This window comes from Rhopilema esculentum, chromosome 7 (genome assembly GCF_057945365.1).
Source record: "Rhopilema esculentum isolate cy_ngs chromosome 7, ASM5794536v1, whole genome shotgun sequence".
Taxonomy (NCBI): Eukaryota; Metazoa; Cnidaria; class Scyphozoa; order Rhizostomeae; family Rhizostomatidae; genus Rhopilema; species Rhopilema esculentum.
Window position 1 is genome coordinate 7471685 of NC_142821.1, and position 14923 is coordinate 7486607.

General features: G+C 35.0%; 3 protein-coding genes across 3 annotated transcripts in view; all 3 read left to right on the plus strand.

The window, feature by feature from the left end:
* LOC135683955 (mediator of RNA polymerase II transcription subunit 13-like) overlaps nt 1-2630 on the plus strand; it is a 35072-nt gene extending 32442 nt beyond the window's left edge. The window contains exons 21-22 of the mRNA XM_065199364.2: nt 216-301; nt 968-2630. Of these exons, the coding sequence (XP_065055436.2) occupies nt 216-301; nt 968-1103 (222 nt within the window). The 3' untranslated portion in view covers nt 1104-2630. The remainder of the gene's footprint in view (nt 1-215; nt 302-967) is intronic.
* A 188-nt stretch (nt 2631-2818) lies between these two features.
* Nucleotides 2819-14923, plus strand: part of LOC135683956 (E3 ubiquitin-protein ligase CHFR) — a 28148-nt gene continuing 16043 nt past the window's right edge. Inside the window, exons 1-7 of the mRNA XM_065199365.2 lie at nt 2819-3553; nt 4789-4888; nt 9639-9684; nt 10142-10202; nt 12204-12296; nt 12896-12954; nt 14078-14215. Coding sequence (XP_065055437.2) covers nt 3379-3553; nt 4789-4888; nt 9639-9684; nt 10142-10202; nt 12204-12296; nt 12896-12954; nt 14078-14215 — 672 coding nt within the window. The 5' untranslated portion in view covers nt 2819-3378. The remainder of the gene's footprint in view (nt 3554-4788; nt 4889-9638; nt 9685-10141; nt 10203-12203; nt 12297-12895; nt 12955-14077; nt 14216-14923) is intronic.
* Nucleotides 4898-9590, plus strand: LOC148959940 (uncharacterized). Its single transcript, XM_089109125.1, has one exon. The coding sequence runs from the start codon at nt 7366-7368 to the stop codon at nt 8908-8910; it is 1545 nt and encodes a 514-aa protein (XP_088965251.1). The 5' UTR covers nt 4898-7365; the 3' UTR covers nt 8911-9590.

The window sequence follows — 14923 nt, forward strand, 5'->3', positions numbered from 1 at the left end:
TAACGTTTCGAAAGAGATAGCAAATTCAAGAGTTCGGCTTATGGAAGTTGTGGAAGCCGTCGTTCTTATGGCAAGACACTCTACACAACAGATGAAGGGACCTTTAAGATTTTATCTTCGCAAACTAACTTTAGTTGTTTGTCTTCCTACGCAGCTTGTGAAAAGTCGATTTTCAAAAAGTGACTTTTTTCAACCCGATTCCCTTTATTTTTCAGTCGGATCTGCTCTTTCATTTAACGAAACACGATGTTCAATTATCGAAGCATCCACTCGATTCAGAAAATCATCTGGAACTCCACAGGTAAGCGACTTCCAGAAATTTCTGCTTCAAACTGAATAATACCTTTAATGACAAAATTTTGTTTCTGTGAGAAAGGAAGTGTTAGTACATAGGTAAGATTGACAGGCGATCTAATAATACAGAAGGTTGCGAGGCGTTGGATAGTGATCACATTAAAGTTTCGCGTCCTGACAATCAGCCTTACTTGTCTCAACCTTTTCGTGAAGTGATGCAATTTTTCGCTCGACCAAATATGGCGCTGCCAGTGATAACACGCTTGGCCTAAATTTGCATTTATTGCTTGTTGAGAATGCATGCATTTGGAAACGAGTTTTGGCTTGCTATGTCATTAAAAACAGGCAAAAAACTGATGCAAAAACAATATGCTGGTAGTTTTATTTTGCAAGAAACGATGAATTTATGGTTATGTATTCTGTAAAGCATCTTCTGTTAATGTATGATTGTTGGAACTTTCAAGGGAAACCAAGACTATTACTGATTACTGAAATATTGAATAATCTTTGCTATACACCCGTAACTGTGAAGAAAAAAGTTCTTCAATCTTTGATATATTCAATTTACAAGGCAGTTGAATTACTGAGTGATATGTAGACGTGATATGTGATACGTATTTTAGTAGAACTATTCAAACTCGGGTGGTCAAACAAATGTTTTTTTCTATTACAGATTCGTGCTTGAACAACTAGACGCGTTATCATGGCTAACAATCGACACGGTGACGGGTAAACGTCATTCGGCACTCGCATCGCACATTTTCTTGCTGACACGATTTTACGAGACTTTTAGCTACTTTGTATCCTAGCAGAGGGACAGATGCCTAAGGCAAAAATGATAATATAAATGAGAATGTCCGTGAATTTATGCGAATATATTTTAAACAGTGAATTTGAAAGACAGGAAAGTACCGGATTATTACGTCACAGTTTTTAAATATGCAGAAACGTCTATGAGAAAACGACAGTAAGATTCAGTGGGGTGGCGAGAAATTGCCTCAGTACACCTTATAGCACTAATCCTAGCATCTTACTTGCGTGGATTTTTGATTTTCTGCTGAAGGAAAAACTAAAATGCAACTAAAGATAACTTGGTAATTGAACATTTCTTCATTCTGAACCGCCCAATTTACCCAGCAGCCTAAGATATCTTTGTTGCTAGGGTTCCATTCTACCGTTTGATAATCCTCTCAAATTTTTCCAGGAAATTTAGCAGTAGATATAGCTAAGGAATTTGGCAATGTAATCTTGTCACCCACTGAATCATATTGCCAGTAACTGTCCCAGTTAAAGCAAAGGGTTTCAAACTTGGTTGCAAAACTGTGCGAATCCGAACTTTGTTATATAGTAAATTGTAAATACTAAACCTGAAATAATCATTTTAGGTAAAAGCAATGCTACCTTTTGTAATGTCAATTTTATTTTGATGCATTTTATGGACACAGTGAAATATTTCGTAAGAATTCCGTCTTCATTCGTGACAAAGTGATTTAGTTTGAAGAATTCGTAACTCTCTACCGTCCCCCTGCGTGGCAGCCCATTGCTTAGAAATAATGGTTTGGAAACAGTTGTATTCGCCCTAAAGATGTTAGGCTTCGTACTTTAATGCAAGTTTATCGATATATATTTTTATTTTCTACATAGTCAGGCTTCTGACTTCCACTTTGTAGAATAACTTGTTGAGGGCTTGTCTGTGTAACAGACGCCTCTTTTAACAATATTGCTATGAGGCTATCGAGCCCTAGAATCCCCCAGCCGTAATTTCACACCATTCTTTAAGTAACATGCTCTTGAAAGAATATCTCTGTTACTCTTGTTATCACTTCAAATCAAGTTCATTTCGTAAAAAAGGAAATTGGTATCCAGCTCCCCATTTAAATATGAAATACTACAACGCATCATTGTCCTACTTAATGACCCTCCAATTTCCATCACTCATTATTTTTCTCACAGTTCAGCTCTCCAATAGATATTAACTTGTATCGCTTTTTGAGCAATTTACTTTTGGTAATAGTAGTTCGATCCTCGTGGAGAAATTACATAAGCTACAGGAGCTCTGACATTATTAATGCTTATGAATTCAAAATTCTGAACTCTAATAACCTGTTTTAAACCCAGCATCGGCTTCACCAGGTTTTTCTATAAGTGTATTTCAAATGCGTGTATCTGTGTTCTTCTCGGTCCAGCATTTGTGCGGCGTATTTTCCAAACTATGTTATATTTATCTATTTAACTAATATGTATTTAAATATAGCTAAATGTGTGATTGTCAGTTCTTCGTAGAAATACTCCAGGGTCTTAATCGAATAAATTTGTAGTTGGAGCTCTTCTCAGCACTGATCGACCTTCTCATCAATTTCTTCCTTCAGTTCTGAGCGAAGCAATGTTCTGTTGTATACAAACTGCTTTTCGGGTGACATGCTACAAAACGACTTCCACAGTTTATGTTGGTTGCCGCGCTATGTGGAACGAAGGCCCTCTTTTCTGAATATAGGGTTTCTGAAGTAAATACAATATTAGACCATTATTTTAGAATTTGCATGCGGTATAGTGCCAGATACCTTGCTACGCCGTTCTTCTTTACTGCCAGTTTATTCATTACTAACAAATGATCTAATATCATTATGTTAAATATTGTTAAACATAGCAACACACAATCATGCAACTTTTCTACCGTTTAGTCCACGTTGCTCTATATCAAATCACAACTTCAAAGCAATGGAATAAACAAAAATAAGCCGAGGCTGCTAACCCATATGCACACAATTTATTATGGGAACTGCTCTTCTCTACTCACAATGCAATTTCAAATAAGATCGAGTAGAACTCGCAATAGAATACAAATTGACATAGAAAAATTCTAAAGAGATATTTTTAGAATGAGAGGACCTCTTTGGAATGCAGTTGACAACAACTTGGTACCCAAAAGAATTCAAGAGCAACATAAACTACATATGAATTTTCTAAATAAATTTTCTTTACAATCTTAAACTTGTATTTTAGAGAATAAGCTTGAGGATTTTTAAGATTAGGCAATTAATAACATTTTTCTACACCTTTCGGTTAAGACTTTAATTCACTAGCATGCAGTACAAGAGGAATTGCGCAGGAGCCAAACACAAATCCGTTGAAAAAATGGCGTCCGGGTCATGTTGCTGGGGGAATCTCGTTGCATTGAAGATGTTAGAAGATGGATCGTTTGAGCAAGGGGATGCAGTTCAGCTGATGAAAAATGAAGTAACAATTGGACGCCTGCAAGGTAGAAACTTTATGCATGCAGGTCGTTATAATTTTCCGAATATTTGGATTAAAATAGTGCCATACTAACTAAATAAAATAGGCCTGTTTGGTTTCAAAGCCGTTATTCTTATCAATTTTGGTTATCCATTTCTACGAATTCAACCAGAACATTAAAAACTGGAAAGATTTGATTCAAATGGTTACCTAAAATGGCTCCGGAACAATGAAGTAAACATATCTCGAATCGAATATGCTGCCCAAATGTTAACTTTTCAAGCCGATGTGACCAATAATTTTGTACATTTTTCACAGAAAGATTCGTATAACATTAAAGAAAATAATAGAGAATAATCGTTTTAGAAAAAGGGTTTGATCAAATGGTATGGTCGACTTTCAATACTATTTTTGGGGTAGTCCGTTTTTTGGCTGGACCTGCTACTGTCCCTTTTACTTCCGCATCAAGAAGTATTTTTACCTAAATGTGTCAAAAGAGCTTTCTGTGTGTAATCAAACATTACAGTTGCTTTTAAAATGATGTAAGAATGCACAGTTTGCTGTTTCCAATGCCAGCTTTGTCAGCTGGAATGTAAAGCGTTTATTGATTATCCCCTGGTTAGTGATTACCTCTGAATGGAATGCCTGTTTTCGTCAGCTACTGTGATGATAGGGGCATGCACTAACATATCCACCAAGATAGAAAAAGGGTATGTCATTGTCCTCCAGGCTGACATTCTGTCTGGCCAGGGCTGCACCTGTTGACTGTTGTCAAAACAAAATTGCCATATCATCAAAAATATTTTTGAAGGACAATTGATTAGGAACTGGGCTGGGTTTAGAAATATACCAGGTGCCCCAGAAAAAATGTTCTCCTTTTTGAATTAGCAATAAATTACTTTATAAATGGAACACAACAAATTATACCAAGCAAATTTTTTACAAATTGCTAGCTTTTTCATCTGACTCCCCCAGAGTATGAAATGCCAGAATAGGGATCTGAAATAACAAGATGGAAAATATATACTCAGTTGTAAACTTATTACTGCAAGTATTGAAATATTGCTACAAACAGGTTACATAAATTGTTTTAACAAAGTACACATCCTATGTTTTGCTTGCTTGCAAGATTTTTTTAAGCTATTCTGCTGTTGCATATCAAAACCCAATTTGATTGAGTTAATGAATTTGCATATTATATCTAGTACACAAATGTTTTGAAAACCAGTTTACCTTATTGTACATCTATTTCATTTTTAGCCTGTGATGTTGCACATACTGAAAATAAACTCCTTTCTGGCTGTCACTGCAGGCTAATTCACAATTCTGATAATGGAAAGAAGTATCTTCTTGACACAAGGTAGGAATCTTCAGCGGTTTTTGAAAATCTTATAAATGGAAATAAGAATTTTGTTTGTGATATAAAGTTTCAATATATGTTTATGTTTTCTTATAATTTATCTAAATACCATTGCTCATATATTACAAATATAGTCTTTAGAATCATTTGCCTTTTCTGAAGTAATTCAGAGCGGTCTTTTTTGCATCAGTGGAATATGTGGCTAAGAATAATGTTGTATTAGGGGTCATTCCATATGAAATCATCAGATTTTTTACATATTTGTAACCTACCATCCCAGAATTAACTGAATTTGATATCAACTGTTGGTATCATTAAAAAACAAAATTTCCCAAAATTTGAGATCAATATCTTAAGCCATTGCAAAGTTATGACAAATTAAAATAATCATGAAATATGGGCGTGGCCCGCCCTAATTTTCGCACATCAAAAGACAATCCGTATTCAAAGAACAGTTTAACGATTTCTATGTACACTGTGATTTTGAAAATTTGTGACATATACAAATTGATATTGAGAAATCCAGAAACGGCATTAGAAATAGCATAATTTGAATAGTTTATCTTTTATTCCACTGTAAAATGACTAATATGATTTTCCCAAACACGATGATCTGAAATGTTCGAGTGGCTATTTTGGGATGTCTCCAAGTTAGTCAACAGTTTTCCTGTATACCATTTTGAAGAGCATGCTTGGAACTACCAAAAAATATCAAAGAACTAATTTGCATCTAAGGGAGAAACTAGTAATCAAGCTTGAAAGATTTTGTCTTTTTGAGTTACTTCCATTCCGGCTCAATAAATAGTGTTTTCCCAGTCTACAACAAAGGAACCAAAGTGATACTTAATACCTAAAACCTTTTTTTCAAAATTATTTTAAAGCAAATAAAGCACTTAATTTAATGGTTTAGTTTGGTTTTATGAGCAATTCATTTATATTTCACACATCTTTGTTCATAAGGTCATAAGTTTGTGCAGTCTTTGTTATTGGAGCTTCAATGCGGCATAGATTGTTTAGCTCTGTAACCCAGCAAACTTCTTCTCTTTGGGGCCAGTAAAAACTTTTACATGGTCCTGGAGAGTGCTTGTACTATATCAAGTATTTAGAAATATGAGCCATTGCCCACTTTCCAAATATCTAAGACGAAAATATTTTTTGTGCATTCTGATAGTAATGTTGACATTCTCTATTAGGTGCTAATATTGAAATCTCTTCCTTTGATTTATGTGGTTTCCTGAAAGGCTTCCTGTTTCAGGAAGTATTACCAATATGTTGTTTAACACCTTGTCATCTCATTTATAATAACTAGACAGACAGGAAACATCAATATTACAGTTCTTTACAGAGGTCTAAATAAACAGACATTGCTATGAAGTTTTAGTTTAGAGGAAACAGTACTAGTGTAAGGTGGTGAGAAAAATACTCAGTTGTTGGCCTCAGTATGGATTCTTGTGACATTGGTATACATTTAGATGATGATTGTCATAAAACCTCATATACACGACAAATTGGATTAAAAAACCTTTCTGAGTTTTCAGAAGATGAGAGGAGTATATTCCTTTGGAGAAGTGGGCTGAAAGGTTCAGTAGCTGACTCTGAAAACTTGAGGATTTGTTTTCATCATGAAGAAAAGTGGGGTTCAATTTTTGAGAAAAAAATTTCTAAATGTTGTAACATGTTCAAAGTACATAAGAATACAGTTAAGGGTGGCCACAAGATCTCACTGGACTTGGCACATAAATTGTCAATGCAGAATCTTGAATGTGTTCCTGGTTGGCAGCTTTGTAGGAGATGTTATGGCATGGCACAATGTAATGAACAACCTACTGCATTTGATATTGAACCATCTTACATTCAAATTTCTGATACTGTGGATGCTGATATTTCTGAAATTGAATCCTCAGTTTCACAGTCAGAGAAAAGATCCAATCTCAACAGGAGCCTTGAGACTATGGACATTTCTCCAATAAAAACTCACAGTATGCCAAAGCATAGGCGTGTATCCTATGCAACTTCAAAGATGGAAAAAACTGTGGATAGATTCAAAAAATCTTTTGCAGCTGCTGCAAATATTGAAGAATGGCATCTACCTTCAATACAAGAAGGGAAAAATGAAAATATATCAGAGTCTATCAGGGTAAAGGCTAATGATCTGGATAAGTTGACTGAGAAAATTAAAGAAAAACTACAAAATTCCACGCTAAACAATAGGGAAAAAGTTCAAATTCTAACGCTCACACCTGAATCATGGACAGTTGCATATGCCTCTTCTTTTTTTGGGGTATCTGAATATCTTGTAAGACAGTCAAGAGAAATAAGAGCTTCATGTGGTATACTAGCTATGCCAGAAAAGAAAACAGGGAGTAGGACTTTGCAGAAAAGTGCAATTGACCTTGTCACTTCCTTTTTCCAAGATGATGAATTTTCAAGACTGATGCCTGGTATGAAAGATTCAGTCAGTGTGGGAAAAAATAAGCATGAACAAAAAAAAATTACTTCTCTGCAATATCAAAGAGCTGTATGCACTTTTTAAACAACATCATCCTGATGTTACCATTGGGTTTTCAAAGTTTTGCTCTCTTCGACCTAAATGGTGTGTTACAGTTGGTGCCAGTGGTACACATACTGTCTGTGTATGTACTCTTCACCAGAATGCTATCTTGATGGTACAAGCAGCCACGCTTGACTTGGATTATAAAGAAATGATAGATAAAATTGTGTGTAGCAGGGAAAGCAGGACATGTATGATTCATAGATGTAACGAATGCCCAGGAAAGGAAGCCCTTAGATCTCAAGTAGAAGCAGCATTAACTAATAAAGATAATATATGTTTTCAACAATGGCAAACAACAGACAGAACCAAGATGTTCACACAAACGATGCCTGTAGTCGAATTTGTTGAGCAGCTTCTTGAAACTATAGATGCCCTAACCCCTCATTCATATATAGCTAAGTGCCAGGCAAACTACCTCAAAGCAAGAAAAAAGAAGATCACTGAAGAAACTGCAATAGTTCTAGGTGACTTTGCAGAGAACTATACTTTTACTGTACAAGATGAAGTGCAATCATATCACTGGAGTAGACCATATTGCACATTACATCCAGTAGTTTTATACTACAAGCAAAATGCAGAATTATTGAGCCGTTCCTTTTGTTTTTTGTCTGATGACCTAGAACATGACACAAACTTTGTCTTTGAGGTCCAGAGAAGGCTCACAAGTATCATTAAGATTGAACTTCCATCTATAACTAAAGTGGAGTATTTCTCTGATGGTTGTGCTGCACAATATAAGAATTACAAAAACATGATGAATTTGTGCAGTCACAAGGATGACTTTGGTTTGGATGCAACTTGGTCTTTCTTTGCAACCAGCCAAGGGAAATCGCCATGTGATGGTATTGGGGGCACAGTAAAGAGACTCACATCACGTGCAAGTTTACAGAGACCATTTTCTGACCAAATCCTCAATGTGACAAAAATGCTTGAATTTTGTGAAAGAAATATTCAAAACATTCAAACATTGTTCATTTCAAAGGAAAGAATGGAGAATGTCAGAAAAGAATTAATGGACAGGTTTTCTCTTGGTCGCACCATTCCTGGAACTAGAAGCTATCACTACTTTGAGCCAGTGTCTACAAGTACAATTGCCTTCAAATACACTGCTGAAGAGGATACGTTTTTAGGTACCTTTAACATATCTGGTGAAAAAGGCAAATTCCTTTCTATCACCTCCGTGAAGGCAAGTGACTTTGTTGCCTGTAGATACGATAAGAAGTGGTGGATAGGAATGGTTCAGGAATTTTGTATGGAAGAGAATGACTTCAAAGTTAGTTTCTTACACCCTCCAGGACCATGTTTAAGTTTTCACTGGCCTCAAAGAGAAGATGTTTGCTGGGTTTCAGAGCTGGACGTTCTATCTAGCATTGAAGCTCCAGTAACAAAGACTGGACGAACTTATGACATTACAAATGAAGATGTGCAAAATATAAATGAATTGCTTCTAAACCACAATAAACCATAAAAGTTAGTGCCTTAAATTGCTTTTTAATCATTTTGAAGAATATGTTTTAGGTATTAGGTATCACTTTGGTTCCTTTGTTGTAGACTGGGAAAACACTATTTATTGAACCGGAATGGAAGTAACTCAAAAAGACAAAATCTTTCAAGCTTGATTACTAGTTTCTCCCTTAGATGCAAATTAGTTCTTTGATATTTTTTGGTAGTTCCAAGCATGCTCTTCAAAATGGTATACAGGAAAACTGTTGACTAACTTGGAGACATCCCAAAATAGCCACTTGAACATTTCAGATCATCGTGTTTGGGAAAATCATATTAGTCATTTTACAGTGGAATAAAAGATAAACTATTCAAATTATGCTATTTCTAATGCCGTTTCTGGATTTCTCAATATCTATTTGTATATGTCACAAATTTTCAAAATCACAGTGTACATAGAAATCGTTAAACTGTTCTTTGAATACGGATTGTCTTTTGATGTGCGAAAATTAGGGCGGGCCACGCCCATATTTCATGATTATTTTAATTTGTCATAACTTTGCAATGGCTTAAGATATTGATCTCAAATTTTGGGAAATTTTGTTTTTTAATGATACCAACAGTTGATATCAAATTCAGCTAATTCTGGGATAGTAGGTTACAACCTTCTTAAATTTCATATGGAATGACCCTTAGATTTGAGAGCTGTTAACAGGGGTTATAGATTATTTTGAAATAATTGTTGTTTTCTAGCAAAAATGGAACATTGGTGAATAACAGAAAAGTGAAAAATGGAATGGTATGTGTTAATACAATATGTGTAAATGTTTTGCATTGAGAAGGTTTTAAATGGATCAATTGTTAAAACAACTCATTGAAAATAAGTTACTTGGATTAGGCAGGCCACATTGAGCCAAAGCTGAGGGATTTTGTATAAATTAGTTTTTTGTTTTTTTTATGATAAGATTTTTTATCTGAAATGCTATCTGATGATAAGTTAAATTAACACATCTTTGCCACATGCCATGTCACAAAATTGTCTGTGAAATTTGAACTCAAATCTATACACCACAGTAAGTTTTTTTTATTAAGACTGGATTTAAAAAGTGAAGTTTTATGGTTGAGTTTAATTCAGTTGAACATTTTTGTAATTCAGTTATTTGTTTGGTGAGCCTGTTAACCGAACCTTTTTAACAATATTTTGTGAACCAATTATTTAGCTTTGTGAATATTTTATGAACCTTTTATTGTTTCAGACTGAAATCTCTGATGGAGCTATAATCAGTTGTGTTCACAAAAAAAAGGAACCAGCAAATGGTATATTTTATCCTCATTACCACCTCATATATTTTGTCTGCAGCATAAAATGACCTTAAATTGTTTATACCTTTGGTTTTTTTATGAAACTAAGATCTTATTAATTTTATGAAAGTTTTTTGTGTATTATAGTGTATTTAGTTTCATAATGAATGTTATAAATTAACCTAAGAATAGGGTTTTTTGAAGAAATTTTTGCAAGGGCAACAAATTGCCCGCGTGGATCAGCTGACAAGGTCGTCCTACACTATTTGTTAAATGAAGTCCTTCAGGATCTGAGGGGGAATTATTGTATAATCTTACCACAACTACCTAACCTTTGATTTTCTAAATGCACGATTACCTCCAGTTTGTAGCCAAAATACTTGATGTAAAGATTTATAATGTCAACAATGAGGAAATGATGCTTTGTTTTCATCAACAACTTGACCCTTCGTTCAGGAATACCGTAACTTTTAGGGACAGGCTAAAAGAAAACACGTTAAGTTTGACCAGCTAAGTAAAACCATAAAATAAAACTTGAAAACAATCAAAACCACCTTATAGAAGTTCAACTTTTTAAAGTTCTTCTTCAGTGTATGAATCACATAGGTTCCAACTTGGTTGAAAAGTTATCTCCCTAATCCTCCCTGATTGCATTATCTATGTTTTCAGATTCTTACTTGTCTCTTACTTGGAGGCTCCTTTATTACAGTCTTATGTTTTTTCCTCCAAATAAATATCAACAGCTCTTTTTATTATAGCATTCCAGTTGCTTTAAATTACTGTCCAGTTATCATTGTTGCTTATTATCACTATTTGTTGTTCCGCTAATGAGTAACCATCGTTAGATGTGGGGGTGGCAGAGTTTTAACAGAAAAATGGACTTTGATGAAAATTTGTCGTAAATTATGGAAATCTAGCAATTTCTGGAAAAAACGATGGAATTCTACACATTTCCTGGAGGCGCATTGTTTCCATAATGCACGGAATACAGAATTATTATAAGGTTTTAAGGATTTGTTCAAATCTTCACTTGTTGTCCTGTAAGAACATATTTGAATAAATGCCCTAGAAACAATTGTAAGGCGCAGAATTTTGGCTAAAAATGGCCGGAACGGTGGATTTCTACCCCATTTTGAAAGCACTCGCATTTTAAAAAACGTTCAGCTAAAAGGTCTGAAAGGAAATCCTTGACGATGCTGCCAGAAGAGGTGAATTGAATGATAACATTTGTTGCTAACTTTTCCACAAGTGCTCTACCTTTCTCTTGCGGGCGATACATGTGTTTGCAAGGGCAGTCAATAGCCCGCGTCAGAAATTTGGCGAGGGCGATGGCGAGGGCAATGGTGAGGGCGAAGGCGAGGGCGATTGCCTGCATGAAATGAAAAGGCCTGCCGAAGAAATAAAAGAAAAAGAAAATGAAACATAATATCCACTTATTTGTCGCCTTGACCTTTGAACCCGTTCTGCTGATTATTGTAGATACTGATCTATTTATGCAAATATTGACTCGTGCAATCGGCGAAAGTCTGCTGCTTTTTGCTCAAATCTTTGCTGCCCACTTTCCCCCTAACTTTAGTAAGGCTGCATAAACTTTTAGTTAGTACTTATAGTTACCTACTTTTCAATTTGAGCCTGCTACTTAAAAAAATAAATGAAAACCCTGCATGGGTCAGTGTTTGGTCAAAAATTCAGAAAGTGCCAAATAGTTTAGTGGCAACAATTTGGAATTAATGGGCACGCAAGGTCACCTTCTCACTTTACGTGTTTTAGATATCAGAATCTGTCTTTACCAATGGAACGTATCCCAGCTTGTGTAATTTTGACAGGAAAGTTAATTTTCTCTCAACCATTAGAGGGGCACCATTTCCTCTCTGCTTCTGGATGCTACTTTTGGTCATTTTCCAATATGACATGTTTTTCTGCTCTGCTTTTTTTAAATTGTTCCGTACCAATAGATTGTTTGATTCTTAATGAATTTCATTGCTTCAAAGTTATAATTTTTTCTATATTTTGTAGATGTCACATACATTTTCAAAGACCTAAGCCCTCCTGAAATCAATGTTCAAGAAAGAAATTTGGATATTAATTGCACCCAAGAATATGATTGTGGTTTGTGATTTAATAAAGATTGATCTATGATTATGTTCCAAACACACTATGATAATAGGACCGATATCTGAATAATTCTACTGTTCTACAAATTTCCAGGGAGGCAAATTTCAGTAGCCAAGCGCTTTAGGCAATTCTTCATGTTTCATTTGCAAGAAGCTAAAAATTTCTTAATAAAATGTACAAGTCTTGTTTGTAACTACTGTTTTGCAAGGGCTGTTTTTACTGTTGCCATTTTTATGTTATCTCACAAATATTTCTCGGCGATCTTCATTTGTAATTTCACAAACAACTTTGTCATAATTTTGTTCATCTTGTTGTATACTTTAGCCACAATCTAGAGGTTTTGTCTTGTAGAGATATATATACCATCTTTGCAATAATTATATCTTCTTACCTTTATTAATTTTGTGTCAAATTTTCCTTTCAATGTTGAGTGTCTTTTATTTGAAAATTTAGTCTAAGATTTAGTGATAAATTCTGCTTTGGGTATGATGCTTTGATACCACTTTCATAAACACAAAATATTTAACATTACATTGCAAAAAGTGAGTACGCTATTCATCCCAAGGTATTGAAAACATATTTTTGGCTAATAGATGCTGATGAAAATGTCGAAGAATCGTCTGTTTCAGAGAAAAAAAGAAAGAGTAACTTGGTAATGTACCGAATTTTGCAGAATTATCACCATACAAATCTGTAGTAACAATAAAGTTCTTTCAGATTGGCTACGTAGACTCTCGTGGCTCTTGTTGTTATGATGATTTTTATTATTTTTCTACTGAATTGATCAGACTATATCGAAAAAAACATTTTATACAATAGTGAAGTTTCTGTCATATATTTTCATCAAAGTATTTTGGTTGATTTTACATTTTGAAAGAAACAAAGATTTCTTAATTTTGTAGCATATTATCATGATATATTGGTACTTGTAAAAGGCACTGTGTAATGATAAAACCTGCTTCACACTGTCGAGAATGTCGAGAATAGCCTTAAAACTGGATATTATCCTTTGATTCAAGGTCAAAGTTTGCATATTTGCTAGCGTGATAGAGTTTTTCCGGATGCGCGTGGCTGCCTGCTGATAGCCAACAAATATTTGAATAATCCTGACAAGCACGCGAGTTCCTGCCACGTGCGAAGAATGCTGATACCCTTCTCTCTCCACGGTTGTTTGTCTCTTTTCAGGAATTGTAGTTTCCTTTTTATGTTGCATTGCAACGATGCCCTTTGTGAAGAGCCTTTTGGTGACTTCCAAAAATCGTGCCCTCTCATGCTATGGATATTTCCTATGTCCCTGGATAAGGCTGATCCAGACAGGGGCTGCCTTACCCCCTCCCCTCTTTATGCGAAACCCTGTGAAAACTGCCCTCGGTTGAAAATTTACTGACCGGGAAGTCTCTTTTCGAAAAATTGAATGACCCGTGCATTGTTTTATATCTCCAAGTCCCGTGCAAGTCAAAGTTGAAGCTTTTTTGCCCTGAATCAACCTTAAGTTCCCCCTTTGAAAGTTTTGTTTCTCTATCTGAAAACCCACAAAAGTTCTCCTTGACAATTCACTCGGAGGCTTATTTCTTCAGTTACATTTTACCCTACCCGGGCACTACCCCTGCAAGTCCAAGACAAATTTATATTATTATAGAGGTTTCTCCATAGTAAACGTACCACCGTTCCTTTGGTTGCCTTGAATAGTACACTGACCAAACATTTTGTCTTTATTATGAGTAATCAGAAGTTTAAAATGTGATTTTAGATTTTAATTTGATATTTGATTTAAGAACACAGAGGATGGTATTCAAAGCAAAATCCCTCGAATTGACAGCAGCTGCAGAGCAAAATCATTGGAACCTACGAGTGAAAAGATAAAGGAAAATGATCGGGAAGTTGAGGAAAACTTAACTTGCGGTATCTGTCAGGTGAGTATTTAAAAAGAGAGCATTTCAGCCAGTACTTTATATTTCTATGACTTCAATTGGCCTGTACTCTAAATCTTCCTTTAATTTTTTTCAATCCACCCAATTTTATTAAACTTTATGATATATCTAGATTGACTTTAAATGAAAATAAGAGTTTCCTGTTTAGGCAGACTTGCAAATTAGCACAGCCCTGTACTATACATCAAAGCGTAGGTTGACGATCTGTTCACTGTAGGGCAGCTTAGGCGTATAAGAGTGTAGTAAATGTTTCCTCAAAATAGTTTATTCTCTGATTACCTGAATCCTTCCGCATAAAGGGATATTTTCTTCACTGGTGGACTCTAGCTCTTTTTTTACAAACCTCAAGCAATTTTCTATCTATTTAGAAAAGCTACAGCCCTATGCAGTTGGCTGTTTAAGAATTATTTTAACAAGTAACTTTCTTCCTGATTTGTGTTTCTTTGTTTTGTTTATGGGCAAGACGACACTTAATCATATACTTTATTGCCAGATACATAATCGGCATCAAAGATACCTTGGCTAGGTTTACAGTTACAGTCCTTGAAATTGGGCCTCCGTCGCTTTATGATTTTTGTTATATATACGTATTAACTTTTTTTCTGTATAAAAATAATGCAAGAATGAGGTTTTTCTGTCAATTGCAAGGATCGTAATGTGTGAAATTTGAGTTTGCTGTTTTGCATTCTA